This window comes from Hippopotamus amphibius, chromosome 6, assembly GCF_030028045.1.
Source record: "Hippopotamus amphibius kiboko isolate mHipAmp2 chromosome 6, mHipAmp2.hap2, whole genome shotgun sequence".
NCBI classification, from domain to species: Eukaryota; Metazoa; Chordata; class Mammalia; order Artiodactyla; family Hippopotamidae; genus Hippopotamus; species Hippopotamus amphibius.
This window is the reverse complement of record NC_080191.1, coordinates 579,862-600,429: the sequence shown is the minus strand read 5'-3', so window position 1 is coordinate 600,429 and position 20,568 is coordinate 579,862. Positions and strand designations below refer to the sequence as shown.

The following is a 20,568-nucleotide window of genomic DNA, read 5'->3' as shown; positions in this document are numbered from 1 at the left end:
TGTAGATGACGTGTTTCGCGTCGATAGAGAAGATTCTTGGATTTAGAGTACAATGTGGTTTCCCTTGCCTTCATTATTTCTGCTTACACTCAGCAGACGAGTTTGGAAAGATAAGACAAAGACCGACTGTTTCTAGCCCGTCACGTGGACACGAGGACCTGGTTTGACTCTCCCAGCCCACTCCTCCTGACTTCCCCACTTGCATCAGATCAGACTCACAAGCTGTTGCTTGTCTAGACTTTGCTTTATCTCACGGCCTCAGCCAGAGCCGCTCCCCATTTCCCTGTCAAAAGCCCACTGCAGAAAACGGCCTGATGGTCTGAACGAGCCAAGAAGAACCAAATCCCTCAACTGATCAAGACCCTCAGTCAGATTCTCTGCATAGAGTTTAATGTTAAAGTCTATTTATGTATTCTGTTACTTGGTTCTACTCTCGTCCCTTGGGTATTCTGTCTCTAGATCAAACACAAATTTGAAACTTCATTCCAAGTCAAGAAACACTGATTCAGCCTTTCAACCTGCAAGGCAAGGCATTGTGTTACAGCGCACTGTGTGGATCACAGTCCCTGCAGGTAGGCCGTTTCCATGCGGAAAGAATGATACAAATTTACAGTAGTACTTAAAGGCTGTTGAGGTGTGGTGACTGAAAGAAAAATGCACAACCTGAAAGTTGAGTTATGTTTTATTTGGTGAACATTCTGAGGACTTCAAGCCAGAGGGGCGGGACTCTCCGATCACTCTGAGGGGCTGCTCCAAAGAGGCAAAGGAGGAGCCAGGATATATGTGTTTTTGCAACAAAGACTAGGTAGTCGGAACATTAAAAGATTACTGTTATTTAAAGAATACCAGCTACCGCAAGTTAAGGAATTTAGCGCTCTTCTGTGTATGGGAAGAGGCAAGTAGCCGTGCTACTTATTAGCTGTGTGAGCATGGATAAATTATTTAACCTTTCTGACCCTCCATTTCCTCACTTGTAGGATTAGGATAATAATGTCCGTTTGGTTATTTCACAAATATGTTATGGAAACCAACTAAGAACTATGTTAGGTAATAGAAATATAAGGAATCATTTATTCATTCCTTCATCAAATACTCCCTTCCTGTTTATTAAGTTAGGCCCTGAGTGAGGCACTGGCAACAGTAGTGAAGGAAAAAAGCCATAAAACTGTGTGAGGCCACTTAGAACATGTAGATGTGGGAGAGAAAGAGGCCCAAGATCAAGAATTCCACAGATACTGGTGGAAATAGAGAAGAAGAAAGAGAACTATCGAGGATTGTAAATTGAGAGGGTAGAGTGTCTCCAACATGGGACTGGTCAACATGTCAATTGAGAAGCTGAGTAAGATAAGGACGGAAATATGTCTGGTGTATTTAGAAATTTGGTAGTAACTATCAATCTTAACTTTTCCAAGCCGTTTCAATGGTGTGGCAGTTTCAGAAGCTAAATTGAAGTCGATTAAGGAAGGAATGGGAGACTAAGGAATTGGAACCAGGGTACTACATAGAGAGAAGTTTGAGTAATAGAGAAAGAGGGTAGGTGGAGAGGTGGGTTGCTGTCATTCTTACGACGGAAGGCAGTAGAGCATGTTTACATGCTGACAAGAATGACTCAGTAGAAGGGGAAAATCATGGTGCAGGAGAGAGAGGAGAGCGATGCTGGAGGTGCCTGCCCGTGAGAAGGGTGGAGGGCAACACGGATGCTGGGATAAACCTCTGATGGGCGGAAGCACAACCCATTTATTGTAACCGGACAGAAACCAGACTGTGGCTGCAGATGCAAGTAGGTTCTGAGATTTAGCGGTGGAAAACTTGGGGGACTTTTCCTCTGATACTTTTCTTTCCTTGCTCAAGTACAAGGTGAGATCATCTGAAAGTGAGCAGAGGAGAGGAATGTAGGAGGCTGGAGGAGAGAGAAGGTGCAGAGAGGAGGAAAACAAAGTTTCCAGGACGCCAAGTGTTTGCCCACTGGAGGTTTGTGGTCATGAATTTAAAGTAAAACCAGTCAGTCTGGTTTTGCAGTGTTCTCAGTCAAGTTTAGCTACTTGGACGGAACAGATAATGGGATTCATTCGGAAAGTGGGGGATGGGGTTTTCCCCAAAGGAAGGGGGGGGGGGCACGGGAATTTGGAGTGTTTGTAAGGAGTGACTGGAAAGCAGCTGTAAAGCTGGGCCGTGAGATTGAAGGCAGAAAACAGGAGAGCCGTGAAAGAGAGAAGCTCAGGGAATGAGAGGTTTCAATCGGATTGAAGCAGTTGGTGAGCTAGAAGGACAGGTGATGATTCCATGAGAATAACCTGCTTGAAGTTGAAATTTCAGAGGTCTTACCGATCTTAATGATGACAGGTCTACAAGATGAACCCAGGAGCAGATGACCAACGTGTGCTAGATGCAAAGGTCCTTGAATGTGAGTTGGTCGAGGAACTGGGAACCTAGGGTACCGCGGTCCTAGTTGCATGGCAGCACCGGGCTATTAAAACAACCATGGAAGCTGAAATCATACAAAGTGATCTTATGAATGAAGAAGTACAGTTCTTCTATGACTTTAAGAAACTTTTGTAAAACATTGAAAACTCCCTTACTGCCAATTACACGCGTATACAGAATTTTTTCATTGTAAAACTAATATTTATTTAGTACACTGTAATTTGAAACATAAGAAACATTGAGAATTAGTATTTTCTTTTTAAAAACTTTACCAAGAGTAATTTAAATTGTGTGTGGCTTTTTCTTATCCTATAACTTTTCTTTACCAGGCCTTGATAAATTGTCGTACTTTTTTCAAAGTTTGGATTGGCTTCCAGCATTTTATCTTTTGCATTTTCAAATGTTGTAAGTGATCTCCAAGAGTCTCTTTAACATGAAGTTTTATCAGTCTCACTTCCTGTGGACGTCTTCATCCTACCGTCACAACCACTGGCTGCATGTCTGGGTGCATATTTCACAACAGATTCACCAGATAGCTCAGCATGAATCAGTTCATGTCCACACCTAAAATGATGGAACCAGTCTTTACTGGCAGAAAAAGGCTGTTTTTCTGTCTCTTTGTAATTACAGTTTTCTTTCAACACAGTCACTAACTTCCACACTCGGGCCTGAATGCTAGCCCAAAGTTTGTACTTTAGGCAGTTACTCACAGTTAATATACTGTGGTCATTGATTGAGTTTTTTTTATTTATTGTTACAGTTGACACTTGAACTGTGCATGTCCACTTAACAGATCTTTTCAGTAAATATATCTACACTACTACACCATCCGCTCTGGCTGAATCGTGGATGTGGAACAGCAGATACCGCACAGTTTTCTATCCAAAGTAGAAGAAAGTCTGTCTCAACCATAAGTGGCTTTCTGTTCCTATAGCAACGGAAACTAAAAGATGTTGGCACAACCTTACCTTATTTTTCCTGTTTACTGGACTGTCTCCCCATGGTTCCTGCAGGACTTCCATGGAGGCTTACATCTCATCCTGTCTTGGTTTTGCTGTTGTCATTTTCAGATTTCCTAACCAATTTCATTCTAGCATCATCACTTCTTATTTCTTTGATGCACTTTCACCTTTTTTTTCTTTTTTTTTTGGCCAATTTCCTCTTTTGGTGGTACATTTTTGTAAAACATCACGTGGTTTTGTCACTGGGAGACAAGGAAGAAACACAACTACGTGCTTTGCTATCTTCTGACCTGAAGAGCTGAATGACAGAAGTGCAGTGACCAGTGACTGACAGCCTTTGACAGAAGGCTCATGACGCTCGTCTGCTACTTACGTAGTGACTTGTGGACTGAAGGGCTGGCTGAGGAGTTTGTACTTTATGCAGTTACAGTTAATATACGGTGGTCATTGAAATGTGAACCATGTTGTTGGGGGACTGGTGTAATTTAAACTGTAGTAGCAACTTGTGCAAAGCGAGAACTGCCTTATTGAATGATTACGTGGGTATTGAAGTCACAAAGAATGACGGCAGGAGTTAAGTGCAGATGAAGCTTGCAAGCCAGTAGCTCAGGTTTTCAAGCAATGAGAAGGAACAGGCCAGGGGACTTGTAGGCAGCAGTGACACACAGAAGTAAAGAACTGTATATCCAGACAGTGTAAATTTCCAGGAGCTAAAGATGTTACAGGCAGAGGGGTTGCCTGCCCTACCTCCTGGCTCTGAGGCATTAGGCATTAGGGATGAGGAAAAAAACAGCTTGCACTTGAGAGGGCTGCAGTGGGACTCTTCCTCAGGGAAAAGTCAGGTCATTGTTAAGGAAACAAACTCAAAATGCACCTGGAAGACAGGTTAGGATGACAGAGGAGTTCTGTGAACCATGTAGGTGAAGGTCAATAACCTGCTATATAAGGTTTGAGAAGCAGGAATCAGATTCAGGGATGTTCAGATTTCTGTAGCGACTGAGGGAAACATTCCCATGACATTTGATGACATTGACCCTTGTGGTTCCCTAATGGCAGAGGGAAATTGGTTCAGACGTTGTGGTTCTGAATATTTAGCTGATCTGGTGGCTTCAGAGTTACTGCACAGGTTCATAGGTGGAGAGGGAAGAGAGTTGGGTGCTGGCAGGGCAGAGGTCCAGCCTCAACACAGCTCAGAGGAGGAAGAGGACAGGGAAGGAGTCTGTGGTGGGAGGAAGGCAGGGAAGGCAGTAACTGCAGGAGATCTCCTGCGTGTAAGCTGGATTAGAAGTGAGAATGGAAGTAGGGTTGGAGTGTTGCTAGGATTAGAGGTGTTTATAATGCACCGGAATCCATTAAACCTTGGGAAATGGAGAGTTTTATATTATGGAGAATCTAGACCTTCACTCAAAGGCAGCCAAGGATGACAGGGTCTGAGGCGGGAGTGATGTAACCAAGGTTATGTTTCCAGCACGAATGCATATTCAGTCTTATGGGTGGAGGTGAGACTTGAGGCAAAGAAAAGCAGGTCATTGGATTTTGTCCCTGATTCATCCTTAGAAGCATTTGCCATAATTGATAGAGGTATACTTATTTTATACCAGCCCCGCCCCCCACCCCCCCAAACAGGAAAAACTCAGGGCAGGAAGGGCCCTGTCTGTTTCGTTCACTGCTCTACACCACGCATTTCACCCAGTGCCTGGAACATGGCAGACTTGTGACATGTGTTGAACAAAACAATTAACACATGAATAAATAAAAGGGACTTCTGAAATAGATGTGAGAGAAGTGAGGACCCAGGCAAGAGATAGCATAGTGGGGGAAAAGGGGATGATTTTTTTTTTTATGTGGACCATTTTTTAAAGTCTTTATTGAATTTGTTACAATATTTCTTCTGTTTTACATTTTGGGCTTTTGGCCGCGAGGCACGTGGGATCTTCGCTGCCTGACGAGGGATCAAACCCGCACCCCCTGCATTGGAAGGCAAAATCCTAACCTCTGGACCACCAGGGAAGTCCCGAGGGGATGATTTTCAGTCACTTCAAAAAAAATACATAGAACTTAACAACTAAGTATGAATGGGGGTTGGGAGAAGGACAAGAGAAAGTGGAGCCGGAGTAATTCTGAGCCCACATACCATATGGTAACAGGTAATGTGTCAGGACTTGGTATGCTCCAGGGTTACACAGAGTGCCAGGCATAAGTGCCTGACTATACATTACCTCACTTAATTCACAAACTAGCCCTAGGAGGAAGGTATAATTCTCTCTTTAAAAAGTCACATTGATAGATGAGCGTCCGCGCAGTACGGGGAAGTGTGTTGATCCTGACCAGGTCACCAGGAAGGAACATTGCTTACCATGGGCCCTTCTTAGCTTTGTTATTAGGGATCTTTCTGGGGCCTAAGTTAGCAAACAGTAACTCCTGTTTTAAAGATTCTTTGGGCTACAATTACCATGTCTATGCTGGGGATATGGAAGGGCCAGTCCTGGGTCATCCAACTCGTAACACACGAGAGGAAAGAAAACTCTCCTCTGTCCTTCTCTTTTCCTGTTTATAGATTATTCAACCGATCAGTATTTTTACTGCCCATTAAGTTTGACGTGGGTTTTCAAGTTCTGAGCATAACTGTGAAAAGAGTATGAATTTTCACAGACACCTGGTTGCCTCCCCCAAACCCACCCCCTGCTTCCCTGCTGGAGGAGCCGGGACTGATAGTGGAATTCACTCTCCACAGGGCGGTATGCTTCAGGGAAGGTGAACTCCAGCCCTAGCCCAGGGAGTGAATCATGCCCCATGTAGAGACAGGAACACAGGTAAATGCTACCCAGTTAAGCAGATGCACATAGAAGTCTGGGGGAGGGTAGGAAGACAGAAAGAACCCAGATCCTTGATCAAAATGCCTGGGAAATACAATTTTCTCTTTTTTAAAAATAATTACGTTAGGTTTTTTGGTTCTTGCAGCTAAAAAGAGCCTAACTAATGGACTTACAAATAGACTGCACACTTGCAAGTGTTTTGATTGGAGAGAGAGGTGTTAGGGAAGTATTAAATATACCAACATCTTTCTTTCAAACTTGGTAATGTCTTCCAAAATAATGCATGTAATATATTAATATACCATTCAAAATATCTGCCTTTGGAAGTGTTCCAAAAATCTATCTTAATGTTTACTTAATTTGACATTTTACAAGCTTGCATCATAATATCCTGTAGCAAATTCTAATTTTCTTAAATCTAACTACGATGATAAATAATTTCCCTATGTTAGAATCCGCTATAAGCATTCATATATTCATATATATATATATATGAAAAAGGCATATACATGTACCTCATATTTTTATACTCTGGGTAATACAGTGTTAATAAATATAACTAGTAAGTCTAAAGGTAAAAATCTAGCTTCAACTTTGTTATTAAAAGACTACAATTAAGAAACTTCAATTGGAGATACAGAAATACAGCTGATCAAAACTACTGAGGTTCACAAATCTATAAATTTCATGTATTTTTGAAAAGTTGAGAAGTAAACACTCTTTAGTACATGTAACAAGCTATTCACAGTAAAGAGCAAATACTAAGACTAATGCCACGTAAGTTTCAGCTTCATGTTTCGCAGCAACCCAGCTGTCCCAGGCAACATCCCAGATCCATCTGCTGGCAACCTACGAGAGAAATGTGTAGAAGACCCACTTTAGATCAAACACGTTAAGAAGTAAGTTTTAAATCTATACATTTGATTTTTTTTATACGATGCATCACTACCTTAGAAAGTTATATTTTAAAATTAATTTGTCCAATTTTCCCTTTGCTGAAAAGACTTAATAGTGATGTTTCCTGGGTCCCTCTTTTCTTTTACTGGAGCTGGTAAACTATCTAACACAGAAAGATCCTCCCTTAGCAGAGAGTGTCTGGGGCCAGGAAAAGGAGGCACTCTGTAACTTGGGTCTAGTAGTTCTGCATGCACTAATACTCTGCTGTGTTTTAGTCCATAGTAAGGAATTATTCTTCCCACCCTTAAAAGATTTTCAAAAGAAAGTTTGTTAGGGCCTTGTCTTGCACTTTATGGTATTGATTCCATAGGCGGGCTGTTAGAGAAAATCCTAACTCCTTTGCTTCCCTTACCAAGCCACACATAACCTTTTTCTGTGGTGGATCTCAAATGGTCAGAAATCCTTTGTGGCTTCTCCCATCAAGAGGTTGAGTCTATTTTTCCGCCCCATGAATATGAGTTGGCCTGGAGACTTGCTCTGAGCAAAAGAATGTAACCCTGTGCAGCTGCTAAGAAAGGCCATAAGAGGTCTTCTGCTGTCACCTTCTGGAACGCTGTGAGGAGCCCCCCACGTGAGGAAGTGCATTCGGTCCACCGGGGGAGGGGGTGGGGTGGCTGCTGTGCAGGGGGACCCAGGTGCCCCAGCCAACAGCCAGCACCAACGGTCCCTCCTGCGAGTGGGGCCGTCTGGACCCCCAGGCCCGGCGGCGCCCCGGATGGCTGCGAGCGCATCGGCGAGAGCAGCGGAAAACGCACACGGCCAGTCCGGGCTGGGCCGCCCCCGGAAGTCGCGCACGGATGGCTGGCGCCCCGAGCGGGGCCCCGGGGCGCAGCACGGCCTCTCCGGCTGTTCGGCGCGCCCCGCGAGTCATCCGCCTCGGCGTCTCCGCGCCGCGCGTCCTCTGCCCGGACACGTCCCCGACCGCAGCCCGGCCGCCCAGACAGTCCCGGGGGGCCGCCCTGCCCTGCCCGCGGCGCGCTGGTCCGGCCGGGCCGCGTCCGCTCCCCTGAGCGCGCCCCCGGCGACCCCCGTGCGGCCCAGCCCTGCGGCGCCGCGCCCCCCGCCCCCCGCGCCCCGCGGAGCCGCTCGCGGCCGCCCGGCGCCCAGCCCCGGGGGGCGGCCCAGCGAGGGAGCAGCGGGGACAGCCCTTCCCGCTTCCTGAGGCCTCCGCTGCGCACGCGGCTGGGGCTGTGGACGCAGGCAGGCTCGTCCCGTCCTCGCGAGGCCGCTGCCGGGTGGGCCGTACCCTCCCCGGTCGGCGCGGGAGGCTCCGCTGCGCGCCCGGCGTTTTCTTCAGCGCGGCGCTGCGTGGTTCTGTTTTCCTGACTAGACTAAACACTGCTTGGGAATCGTGGTCCGTGTCTTATAATTTTCTGTGTTTTCCTCAGTACCTGTGCCCACTGTTTAGTGCCCTAAATACATTTCCTGGTTAGTCAGTTCCGACATGACATGACATTGTCAAAACGGTTGTGATCAAGGAGCAGCATACCCATACAATTTAAGAAATTACTAATGGAAAATGACCGTTTCTAGGTTAGCATTTTTCAAATAATTCATAGTGAAGGAAAATATAATTCACAAAATTATCCTTTCAGTCAAGAGGCACCTCAGGATCTGGAAGTGTCTTCGAGACGTCGCAGTAAATATCAAGGCACTTAGAGGGGAGACCTCATAGCTGGACTTGGTAGATGCCGATCAGTGAGGTACTTACGTTGATTGCCTGGCCCGTCTTTTGAATCAATAATACTTTTATAATGAACTTATAACGGTGGTACCCAAATTCTTTGACCGCTAACAATATGCGGTCTGCTAATTCAAGCGACAGATGAGAGAAGACTTTGTCATCGTATTTGACATCTTTCAGACTTTCCTTTAAAAAAATTAAGAAAAATATTTTCATGTTCAAACCAGATATTTGTAAACAAAATTTGATGTAGAATATGTCTAATTAATACATATAACTTTTTGAAAAATACACATATTTCTAACCAAATAATATTAAATAGTTGATGTGCTTACCAATTTATTTCAATAATAATTTTGAATAAAACTTAGTTTGGCTTTTACACTAGGTTCAATTCCTCTTCATTAGCAACCCTTATGCTTAAGATTTCCTTTACTAGATTACTCTGTCAAACAGTTACTAGGGGGACACGAGGAATTTTAAAATAAAGCTTCTGGAAATCATCTTAAATCTTTTTCAAGTTTATATATTTGCTAAAATTCAGGACCAGAGCCTGCATTATGTTATTCCTGTCTTTTTTTTTTTCCTGGTTGCACAGCATGTGGGATCTTAGTTCCCCGACCAGGGACTGGACCCACACCCCCTGCCTTGGAAGGGCAGAGTCTTAACCACTGGACCACCAGGAAAGTCCCTATTCCTGTCTTCCCATCTCCACAAATGAAAGGCCACTTCTTTCTAATCCTGTTTCTATGGCTTCTCACTCTACTGCTTTTTCTGTGGCCTCCAGGAGAATAACAGGGATATCAAAGATTTTTCATCATGTTTGCTACCAAATTAATATATAGCTGGGGGGAGACAGATGTGGGCCATGAAACGTTACAGTTTCCTGCAAACCACAAGCAGACCTGGACCAACTGGTAAGCAGGTGGCACCTGCCTTTGATTAACTGACCAATGATAAATTAACCAATGTTCTCAATTCTAATGATAACAAAAGGATGCCTAACTGCTAATTTTATAGGTAAATAAAACCAAATACGTTGCCTATTTTTTGGTTTTGTTTCCCTTCTAGAATGCTTCCGGATCTAAACTGGGTCTAGAAGCATTTAGTTTCCTCAGGCATTTGGCTCAATCTTTTGGACACTTAGCAACATCCTTTCTCTCTTCTGTGTCTGCCTAAGAGATCCCAAGCTTTGTCTACATAAGTGTTCATTTTTAATAAATAATGAGCACTTGCTATAGGAAGATGCCTGAAAAGCTCCATCAGTATATACTGTTTCTGTGTCTAGAGCTGTGTTGTGTTCCCTAAACCCAAAGGAAAATCCCCGGCCTCTTTATGACCCCTAGCCTTCCACCTACATAGCCAATAAGCTCTTCCGGGCCCCATCATGCTGGGTGCAGTTATATAAACTATCACATGTATATATAATTTGAAATTCTACTATATTCAATAAACGAACTCAGTGTATGTGGTAGGGTCGAGTGAGAGACACGGCAAAATGTGTACTCAATCACAAATGCTTGCTGTTAATGTTTAGATCAGAGAATTCATAATTATTGTATTGTATTGAATTGAATTTCTTTATTTCCTGAGGCTATGAGCCATAATATCTTTACCAAATATTACCCGATAATTATTACTTCAGTTTAGAAATGTATCTATGTCTATGGTGGTGGAAGGAGGTTGGTGAGTGGGTTTCCTAAATATTATTCTGTATTAATAAAGGTGAATTCATTTAAGAATTAACTTTGATATAATTAAAGGGATGTTAATCATTTATACAAAATAAACATAAGTTTTCTTCCCCGTGGCCAGCTTACATCAGTTGTTACTAAAGGAGTGCATCTTGTAAATCAGAGGTGGGGGAGAGGGATCAGGCTGCAGCGTCCCACAAAGGGAATCTGGTCATCAGAAAACTCCTGGGTGCCTGGTGCCCAAAGGCCGAAAGGGGATTCAGAAGAGGTGGTCCCTTAAACAAACATTCTATACCATAACATTTTTTAATTTGGGCCATTATTAGGAAAGATGTTGAAGGGAATTCTTTCCATCTGAACCATGTAGGCCTTAGATACCAACATTAGTAGAGTTAATATTGGTAGTAATATTAGTATGACAGTATTAATTTTGTAAAATTGAAGAAGTTTTGTTGGACTAGCCTGAAAACATGTGTTTGAGGTTCAAACTGTCTTAAATGAACTTTAGATTCCAGCTGGTTTAATGAAGAAGAAAACCCATGCATAAGTTGGGGATTGCCTGTTCTTAAGCTGTTTTTGTGTAGTCGTGAATCAGCTGTTCACACATATTCAATATAGGCTTTTTGTTTTTACTCATTCCTCCAAATATGGGATCACATGGAACCTGAAGGATAAATAATTTGTGGATAATTGAATTAAATGAAATAGCAAAAGAATATTCCTCTTGATCTAGCTTTAATCATAGCATCAACTTGCAGATTATTGAGTATGACTACAAAGTACTTTCATATTTTCAGAGATAAATGCTACCAAAAAATCAATCAGGGTAACTATATTGTCATAAATCTTAATATAGTTTATCAAACTCCCAAAGCTAAGCTATTTCTATCATATATATCTATCAACTTACCTTTAATATCTGCTGGACTTTCGTTTCCACTGAATGAGCCTGGAATTTTTTCAGTGGCTCCATTCTATATGAATTAGCAAACTTTAGTTTTGCCAGGGCACTCTTCCATTCTTTACCTATGTCAGCAATTGAGTCATCAAATGGAGGCTCTACGTACTGAACATCATGAATTGATTCTCTCAGTCTTTCTCTTAAAATTTGTGCGTACTGAAAGGAGGGGGAGAGACAGAGAAAGATTACTTTTTTAATTGTAAAATGAAATTTCGGTTTTAAGAACCCTGGTGCAATGGGATATGACTGACACGAAACTTGGAAATCCATTATAACAGACTCCTACAATTATTTGGTTGCTAAATCCTAGCTTCACTCCTGGCTATCAATTTGGTAAAAGAAGAAAAAAAGAATATAGCTATCATCTATCTGTTTATCTATAAACACAAATACAAACACAAATTTGAATGCCTATATTTAGAACATCCATGGAAGATGCAGAAGAACTAGAAAAGAGAGTGGCCATGCCTCTGAGAGGGCAACTGAGTGGCTAGGAGACAGGTATGTGAGGAAAACCTTTCATGTTCCCTACCCTGACATTATGAAAATATTATCCTTTATTGTCGTCTTATAATTTTAATTATTTTATTTCTTTGAATAAATAATACAATTATTTAGGTAACATTCATAAGTCTTAAACTGAAAAGATAACAAAAGTGCATTGATTTGGTATATACATCATTCCATGCTTTTGACATTCAACATTTATTCTATAATATTCAACCTGCCTTAAAGGACTACTTATTTGTTTTCGTTCTTTTGGCACACGGGCTTAGTTGCTCCATGGCATGTCGGATCTTCCTGGAGCAGGGATCGAACCTGTGTCCCCTGAATTGGCAGGCGGATTCTTAACCACTGCACCACCTAGGAAGCCCCAAAGGGCTACTTATTTAGTGGCTACTATGGTTCGGTTAAGTACTCTAGGCTCTGAACTTACAGCAGTGAATTTCATTATAATAGCCAGGAATTAACTGTTTTACTTGTATTAACTCATAATCAAGGACTCTGTATTCATGGAGTTATCCCTCTCTTGGGGAGGAGGACTGGTACACAATAAAAATGTATATAGGGAAATGAATAAGCCAATTTAAACAGTGGTAATTGCTATACAAATAAAATCACATGACTTGATATAAACTCATCATGAGGGCCTAATTTGGACTGAATAATTGGAGAAATCCCTTCTGAAGTAAGGTTTGGGCTGAGGTCTAACAGAATAAGGTTAAAAAGGCATCATGTAGGACTAAGTAGAATTTGAAAAGGAATTTGAAATTTATTCTCAGAACAATGAGGAGCCATTGGAAGGATTTAAACAGGCAAGTGATATTTTCTAAATTACAGTTTTAAAAGATTATTGTGGCTGCTGTATGGTGAATAGAGTATAGGGAGATTTGGGCCTGGATGAAGATAATAATTTATACTTTATAATACTTGTTTACAAATAATGTTAATGATAAATAACTTCAAAACTACAATAGTTTTTCAAACCAGGAACATGGTTTGCTTCTGCATTTATAGAAGAACTTTTATATGCAATTTTTGTTACAAAAATTTCTTTCAATCTATTTTGAAGCATTTATTCTTTTGATATTCTTTCAATGTCCCATTTAAGGTGATTTAAAAACACATTTTATGTTTTTAGGAGTTGTATAACATAAAAATACTGTTGTTCCCTATTAACATTTTATTAATTTTAATGTTTATTACCTCTTGATTTTCCTAAATATATAACACAGTTCTACATATTTCTATCATCCCTCTTCATTTTTCATATATTACTACATACACCAGTAGTTTAAAATGTATATACTAAAAATCATATTCACAGGAAAATTATGGGAGAATATTCTCTACCTGATGCTTTTATGTGGCAGAAACTGTTATTGCAGCAACACTTCCCTTTCTTTTCCCTCTGATTTGTTCCTTTTGAGGGAGTTTATCTGATAAGTCAGTTAGTTAGGAAGAGGAAGAGCATGTTTAGTGCATAATCTCCCAGCTCTCCTCTTGACATCTGATTATAAGAAGCACGTATTATCTGTTCCACTACTGCATATGCTTTACAGAGACAGGACATCATCTTAGATATGTCATTGTCCAGCTAGGCCCATGACTGGGTGAGCTACTTTAATTTAGGTAGAAATGTTAGCATTTTCCATCCCTAATGGTATGTTAATATGGTGAGTTACACTAATTATTGAATGTTAAACCAACCCTGCATTCCTGGAATAAACCACACTTGCGCATATTAGTATTATTATTATTATTATACTGAAGTTTGTACCTTTTAACTCCCTTCACCCATTTTGCCCACCCTCCAGCCCTTTCCCCACACCCCCAACCTCTGGCAACCACCAGTCTGTTCTGTGCATCTGTGAGCTTGCAGATATATAATTCCACAAATGAGAGATTATATGGTATTTGTCTTTCTTTCTCTGACTTATTTAATGTAATGCCCTTGAGGCCCATCTGTGGTGTTGCAAATGGAAAGATAATATTAATGGCTGAATAATATTATATTTATATATAAATATATATATGCATATATATATGTATGCCATATATATATATATGTATGCATGCCATATCTTCTTTATTCATTCATTCATCAGTGGACATTCAGGTCATTTCCATATCTTTACTATTGAAAATAATGTTGCAATGAACAAGGGGGTGCATCTGTCTTTTTGAATTAGTGTTTGTGTTTTCTTCAGATAAATACCCAGAAGTGGAACTGCTGGATCATATGGCAGTTCTGTTTTTAATTTTTTGAGGAATCTCTGTACTGTTTTCCATAGTGGCTGCATGACTTTACATTCCCATCAACAGTGCACAAATGTTCTCTTTTCTCTACATCCTTGCCAACACTTATCTCGTCTTTTTGATAATAGCCATTCTAACAGTTGTGAGTTTTGATATGCAACTTTCCTGATGATTAGTAATGTCGAGCATCTTTTCACATACCTATTGGTCATTTGTATGTCTTTGGAAAAATATTATTCAGATCTTCTGCCCATTGTTTTCATCAGATTTTTTTAAAATACTGAGTTGTATCAGTGCTTTATATATTTTGGATATTACACCCTTATATGATTTGCAATCATAATATGTATGATTTGCAAATAATTTCTCCCATTCAGTAGGTTGCCTTTTTATTTTGTCAATTTCCTTTCCTGTGCAGAAGCTTTTTAGTTTGCTGAGTTCTACTTATTTTTGCTTTCGGAGTCAAATCCAAAAATTAATTGTCAAGAGGCTTATCATCTATGTTTTCTCCTAGGAGTTTTATGGTTTCAGGTCTTACAGTTAAGTCTTTATTTTATTTTTGTGTGTGGTATAAGATAGTGACCCAGTTTTAGTATTTTGGATGTGGCTGCCCAGCTTTCCCAAAACCATATATTGAAGAGGTTGCCTTTCCGACATTATGTAGTCTTGGTTCCTTTGCCACAAATTAATTAACCTTATATGCATAGGTTTATTTCTGAACTTTTATTCTGTTCCATTAAGTGTCTGTGTTTATGCTAATACCATACTGTTTTAATTACTATAGCTTTGCAATATAGATTGAAATCAGGGAGCATGATGACTCCAGTTCTGTCCTTTTCCAAAATTGCTTTGGCTATTCGGGGTCTTTCATGGTTCCATACAAAGTTTAGGATCATTTGTCCTATTTCTTAAAAAAAAAGTCATTGGAATTTTGATAGGGATTATATTATATTAAATCTGTATGTTCTTTCGATACTATGGAAATTTTAACAATATTAATCCTTCCAATCCATGAGCATGAAATATATTTCTATTCATGTCTTCAATTTTTTTCATCAATGTCTCATAGTTGTCAGTGCACAGGTCTTTCACCTCCTTGATTAAATTTATTTCTAAGTATTTTTTTCTTTTTGATGCAATTGCAAATGAGACTGTTTTCTTAATTACTCTTTATAATAGTTCATTATTAGTGCATAGAAATGCAATAGATTTTCTTATGCCCATTTTGTATGCTTCCACTAGACTGGATTTGATGTTAGTTCTAATAAGAGGTGGTTTTTTTTTTTTTTTGGTACAGTCTTTAGGGTTTTCTATATATAATATCATGTCATATACAAAAAGCAATAATTTTCCTTTCCAATTTGAATGCCTTTCTTTTTCTTACCTAATTCTCCTGTCTAGAAATTTCAGTACTATGTGAATAAAAGCAGCAAAGTGGGCATCCTTGTCTTGTTCCTGATCTCACAGGAAAAGCTTAGTTTCTCAGCATTGAGTTTTATATACAGCCTTTATTATGTTGAGGTACATTCCCTCTATAACCACTTTGTTGAGAATTTTTTTTTAATCATAAATGGGTATTAGTTTTTGTCAAAGCCTTTTCTGCATTCAGATGATCATGTGATTTTTACCCTTCATTTTGTTAATGTGTTATATCATATTGATTGACTTGCAGATGTTAAGCCATCCTTGCATCCCTGGAATAAATTCCATTTGACCATGGTGTATTATGTCTTTAATGTACTGTTTAATTTAGTTTGCTAATGTTTTGTTGATGATTTTTGCATCTATGTTCATTAGGAATATTGGCCTGTAATTTTTCTTTCTTATGGTGTCCTTGGCTGGTTTTGGTATTAGGGTAATGTTGGCCTTGAAAATGAGTTTGGAAGTGTTCCCTCCTCTTCTGTTTTTTGGAAGAGTTTAAGAAGGATTGGTATTAATTCTCCTTTTAATATTTGGTAGAATCCACCAGTGAGGCCATCTGGTCCTGGACTTTTGTATTAAGGGAGGTTTTTGATTACTGATTCAATCTCCTCACTAGTAATCAGTCAGTTCAGATTGTCTCTTTCTTCATGATTCAGTCTTGGAAGGTTGTATGTTTCTAGGAATTGATCCATTTCTTTTAGGTTGTCCAAAGAGTTGGCATATTGATCTCTTATGATCTTTTGTATTTCTGTGGTATCAATTTTAACTTCTCTTTCTGATTTGAGTGTTGTCTCAAGTCTTGGTCAGTTTGCCCCCTCTCCTCACTTGGGGACTCCAAAGATAATAAAAGTTTTGCCTAAAATTTTCCCATGGCTCATTGATGTCTAATATTTTTATTTTTTTTCCAGGCTTTTTATTGCTCTCTCTAAATTCACTAAATCTGTTCTGCAGTGTCAAATCTGCTGTTAATTCCACTCAGTTTACTTTACATTTCTAACATTGTAGTTTTCACCTGTAGAGGTTTGATTTGGATTTACCATGCTTAATCTTCTCTGTTCTTCTTTTTTTTTTTTTTAACATTTATTTATTTGGCTGTGCTGGGCCTTAGTTGCAGCATGTAGGATTTTTGCTGCCGCATGCAGGATCTTCAATGTGGCATGCGGTATCTTTAGTTGCAGCATGTGGGATCTAGTTTCCTGACCAGGGATTGAACCTGGGCCCCCTGCACTGGGAACGTGGAGTCTTAACCACTGGACCACCAGGCAAGTCATTCTCCTCATTCTTCAACAGAATGTAATATTAACTCTTTTATAAATATCAGTATTTTATAACTGCTTTAACATGATGAAAACTAATATAATACAATATCTGTTTTATAATAACTGCTTTAGTGTCCTTTTGTACTATTTTTATCTTTGTATCATTTCTGGGTGTTTTTTTTCTTCTATTTTGAGCTGTACTTTCTGCTTCTTTGAAGGTATGCTATTTAATTAAACACCAGACATTGTGAATTTTACCTTCTTTTCTTTCTGTATATTTTTGTATTCCCACAAGCACTCATGAGCTTTCTCCTAGAATGTAGTAACTTGGAAACACTGTAATCCTGTTGAGGCTTGTCTTTAAGCTTTGAATGGCCTGACTAGAGAAAGCTTTAAGTCCAGGGGTTTTTTCCCCCAATACTGAGATAATACACTTATTAGCACTCTGACTAATGGCCTATGATTTACATGGTTTTCCACTCTTACTGGTGGAATGAAAAAAATCTACTTTGTGTGAGTCCAAGGATTTTTTTCTGTTTCTTTTGGGGGGCCCTTTCTCTAGCCACACCTCACTTCCTCACCAGACGCACTGATGTACTAAGCTGAAGACTTGGGGAAAATCCTCCACAGATCTTGGGAACTGTTTTTACACCTCTCTCCTCTCTGATACTCTGCTCTACAAACTTATATCACCCTGACCTACCCTGACTCCCAAATCACTCTCAACTAAGGGAGACCTCTCCATGAGGTGGGCTGGAAGCCCTCACCAGGCAGTATATTAGGGGAAATCTTGGGGCTCACCATTTCTGTTTCTCATCCCTCAAAGATCACAATCCTGTCTTGACTTACATCCAGCCAGTGGAAACAACTACTTCACATATTTTGTGTAATTTTCTGCAGTTTCTGGTAGGAGTTACTCCATGTTGGCTTCTAGTAGAAGCCCTTACTCAGAAATAAACCTGCTGTTTCAATCATCTGTTAGATTGCTTTATGTTTTAGCTGGGGAAGAGAGGCATTATAGCTCCCCAAACCTCTTAAAAATAAAACTTTTGTTTTTTTCGATTAATAGAATGCTTCTCCAGGGTAACTGCCATCTTCTTTTCCTCCCACAATATACCCAAGGAATATGACTATATTATTAACAGTGGCTCTCAACTACAATGAATTCCTTGGGGTAGGGCTTTCATTTTTGGTTGAAAAATAACACTTAGAGATTCTAATATGCTGAAATCTCACATCTCTGCCAGTTCTTCCTTAAATATACTGGCTTTCTGATTTAGTATTCTCTTCATTAAGAATATTTTTTCCCTTAATTAAGGAAGAATCTTTGTAGTCACTTCCAAAAATTAGAAATAGGTTTTAAGTATGAAGAACTTTTTGGTATCTATTAAAACAATCTGAGTTTAATTATTTAACTTATTGATATGGCATTTCCTTATGTTGAGCCTACTTATAATCCTAGAGAAAAAAAAAAGAACTTGGTCATGAGATGCCATTACGTTAATGTATTTCTAAATGCTATTTGCTAGCATTAAAGATTTTCAAATGTATGTAGACAAGTGAGACTACTCAAGTTTTCAATTTTCAGTAATTTGTTTAAGGTTTTGGAATCTTTGGATGCAAGCAATAGGAACTGATTCTTGTTAACCATATACATAACTAATTGGAAAGATATGGAGTAGCTCACAGAGTGGAAGAGAAGGCTAAAGAACCAGACACTTGAGGCACCTCAGTATGCCACCTTCAATTCAAATTCATCTCAACCATTTTCTTTAATTATTCCAGGAAGAGTTCATCTAATCAGCCTAGTTTTGGTCTCATCCTCACCACAAAGTTAAAGGTGACAGTCCCACCAAAACCCTATCCAATGGGAAGTGAGTTAATTCTCCAAAGGAAAATTTAGGTGCTACTACTAGAAGAAAATAAATGGATGCAGGAGAGATAAAATCAAAAGACATTTATAACGATTAAACAGTATGTCCTAATTTTTCTTATGCTCAGGATCATGAAAATTATCAGCTACCTGAAAGTTAGGAATGACTAATTAGTGACTCATTGTCCTCAGGCACATTTAGCGAGCATTTGTGAAATCTTTTCTCCTTCTAATTATCCATCTTTTCAAATTTCTTACCTGTAAAAGCCTAGATTTTTTTTTTTTTTTTTGGCACACGGGCTTAGTTGCTCCGCGGCATGTGGGATCTTCCTGGAGCTGGGATTGAACCCGTGACCTCTGCATTGTCAGGCGGATTCTTAACCACTGCACCACCTAGGAAGCCCAAAAGCCTAGATTTTAAAGACAGCTATGATTAATCACATTCATGTCAAATAAGCAAGACCTGCCTTGGTCCATGTCCCCCTTTCTGCAGACTCTGGCCTATATACCTGTACCTATCTGTCATCCCCTCCTTTTGGATTCAGACTTCCTCACTTTTCAAGACTTCAGATCTTTAGCAGACAGTGAAGTTTACAAAAGGCACCTCAAAATACAAATATTTTTCATTACTGCACGTGACCTGTCAGACTTATTATGAGGCAATACAACATAATTTCTGGAAGGATGCATTTAAAGCCCAATATATTAATGTTTCTAGCCTTGCTGTGGTTTAACTTGCCCTATTTATTTGTCCTCCTTTTGTTTCTCTTTGCTCTGTAAAATGTAGACACCAGAGAGCAGTCATTAGAACCTGAAATGTTGCCATGACTTTTTTGGGGGGGGGTTGGAGTGAAGGATTCTGTTATTTGAAATCAGATCTTCAAAAATTAGTGTTTTGCCTATTATCTCTTCTTCATCCTGTTGACTGTGGGTCCCATGAAGTAGGTATGAAAATAAACAAATACAGACAAGTGGACCAGAAATCCCAGCTCTATCATTACAGTTTTGTACCCTTGCACATATCATTCTCTCTCTTAAAGTCTCAATAAAAGATGGAATATCGATCACAATGATGGTTGTCAGACTATAGTCATACATAAATTCTGCTGTTATACCACCGATAAAACAGTGACATTTTCCATTAATTTCAACAGTAAGTTAATGGACAGAATTTTCAATTTAACTTCCTCTCTCGTATACTCCTCAAATACTGAGGCTGCTGCTGTTTACAAAAATTCAAATCATCACATTGTTGTGCTTGGTATATCCAAGTATTCTTTTTTTTTTTTAAGCCGAACACACATACTTTTGGCTAGTAAAACTGCCTCTGGTTTGTGTGGTTGCACTAAACACACTGAAATTACGTATCCCTGGAAAAAGCTCCTCTTAGAAAAGCCGAGGTGAATAAATCTGAAGAGAACCGAAGAAGCTGTTTCAGTCCGTTAACGCGGTGACCTAGGGACTACACCACAAAAGCCGGAGCTCTGCAGCCCAGGGCGTGGCCCTTGTCCCGAGTCTCCTCACTCACTGCCTCCTTCTCGAACATGCTAGGCCTCCTCTCTTTGCGAGGCGTCATCGGCGGCTGCTGAGGCGCCGGCGTCGAGGGCTGCTTCCCGCCCCGGCCCCGCTTCTCCATCGTGCCGCCTCTCTTGGACGCCCGCCAGGCCGCCCCAACGCCTCAGCCGATTCCCGCGAGAGCGCCGGCCTCGCGCCAGCCGGAAGTGAGCCGCAGGGAGGGGCGTGGCGTGGCGTGGCG

The 20,568-nt window shown here is 40.2% G+C and overlaps 1 protein-coding gene across 1 annotated transcript; it reads right to left on the bottom strand.

The window, feature by feature from the left end:
• Positions 1 to 6,029: 6,029 nt before the first annotated feature.
• DYNLT2 (dynein light chain Tctex-type 2) lies at positions 6,030 to 20,526 on the bottom strand. The gene is made up of 4 exons (XM_057740106.1): positions 20,341 to 20,526; positions 11,448 to 11,654; positions 8,871 to 9,029; positions 6,030 to 7,051 (listed from the first exon to the last, which is right to left on the bottom strand). Exons 1-4 carry the CDS (start codon positions 20,446 to 20,448, stop codon positions 6,941 to 6,943), a joined length of 585 nt encoding a protein of 194 aa, XP_057596089.1. The 5' UTR covers positions 20,449 to 20,526; the 3' UTR covers positions 6,030 to 6,940.
• Positions 20,527 to 20,568: the final 42 nt, after the last annotated feature.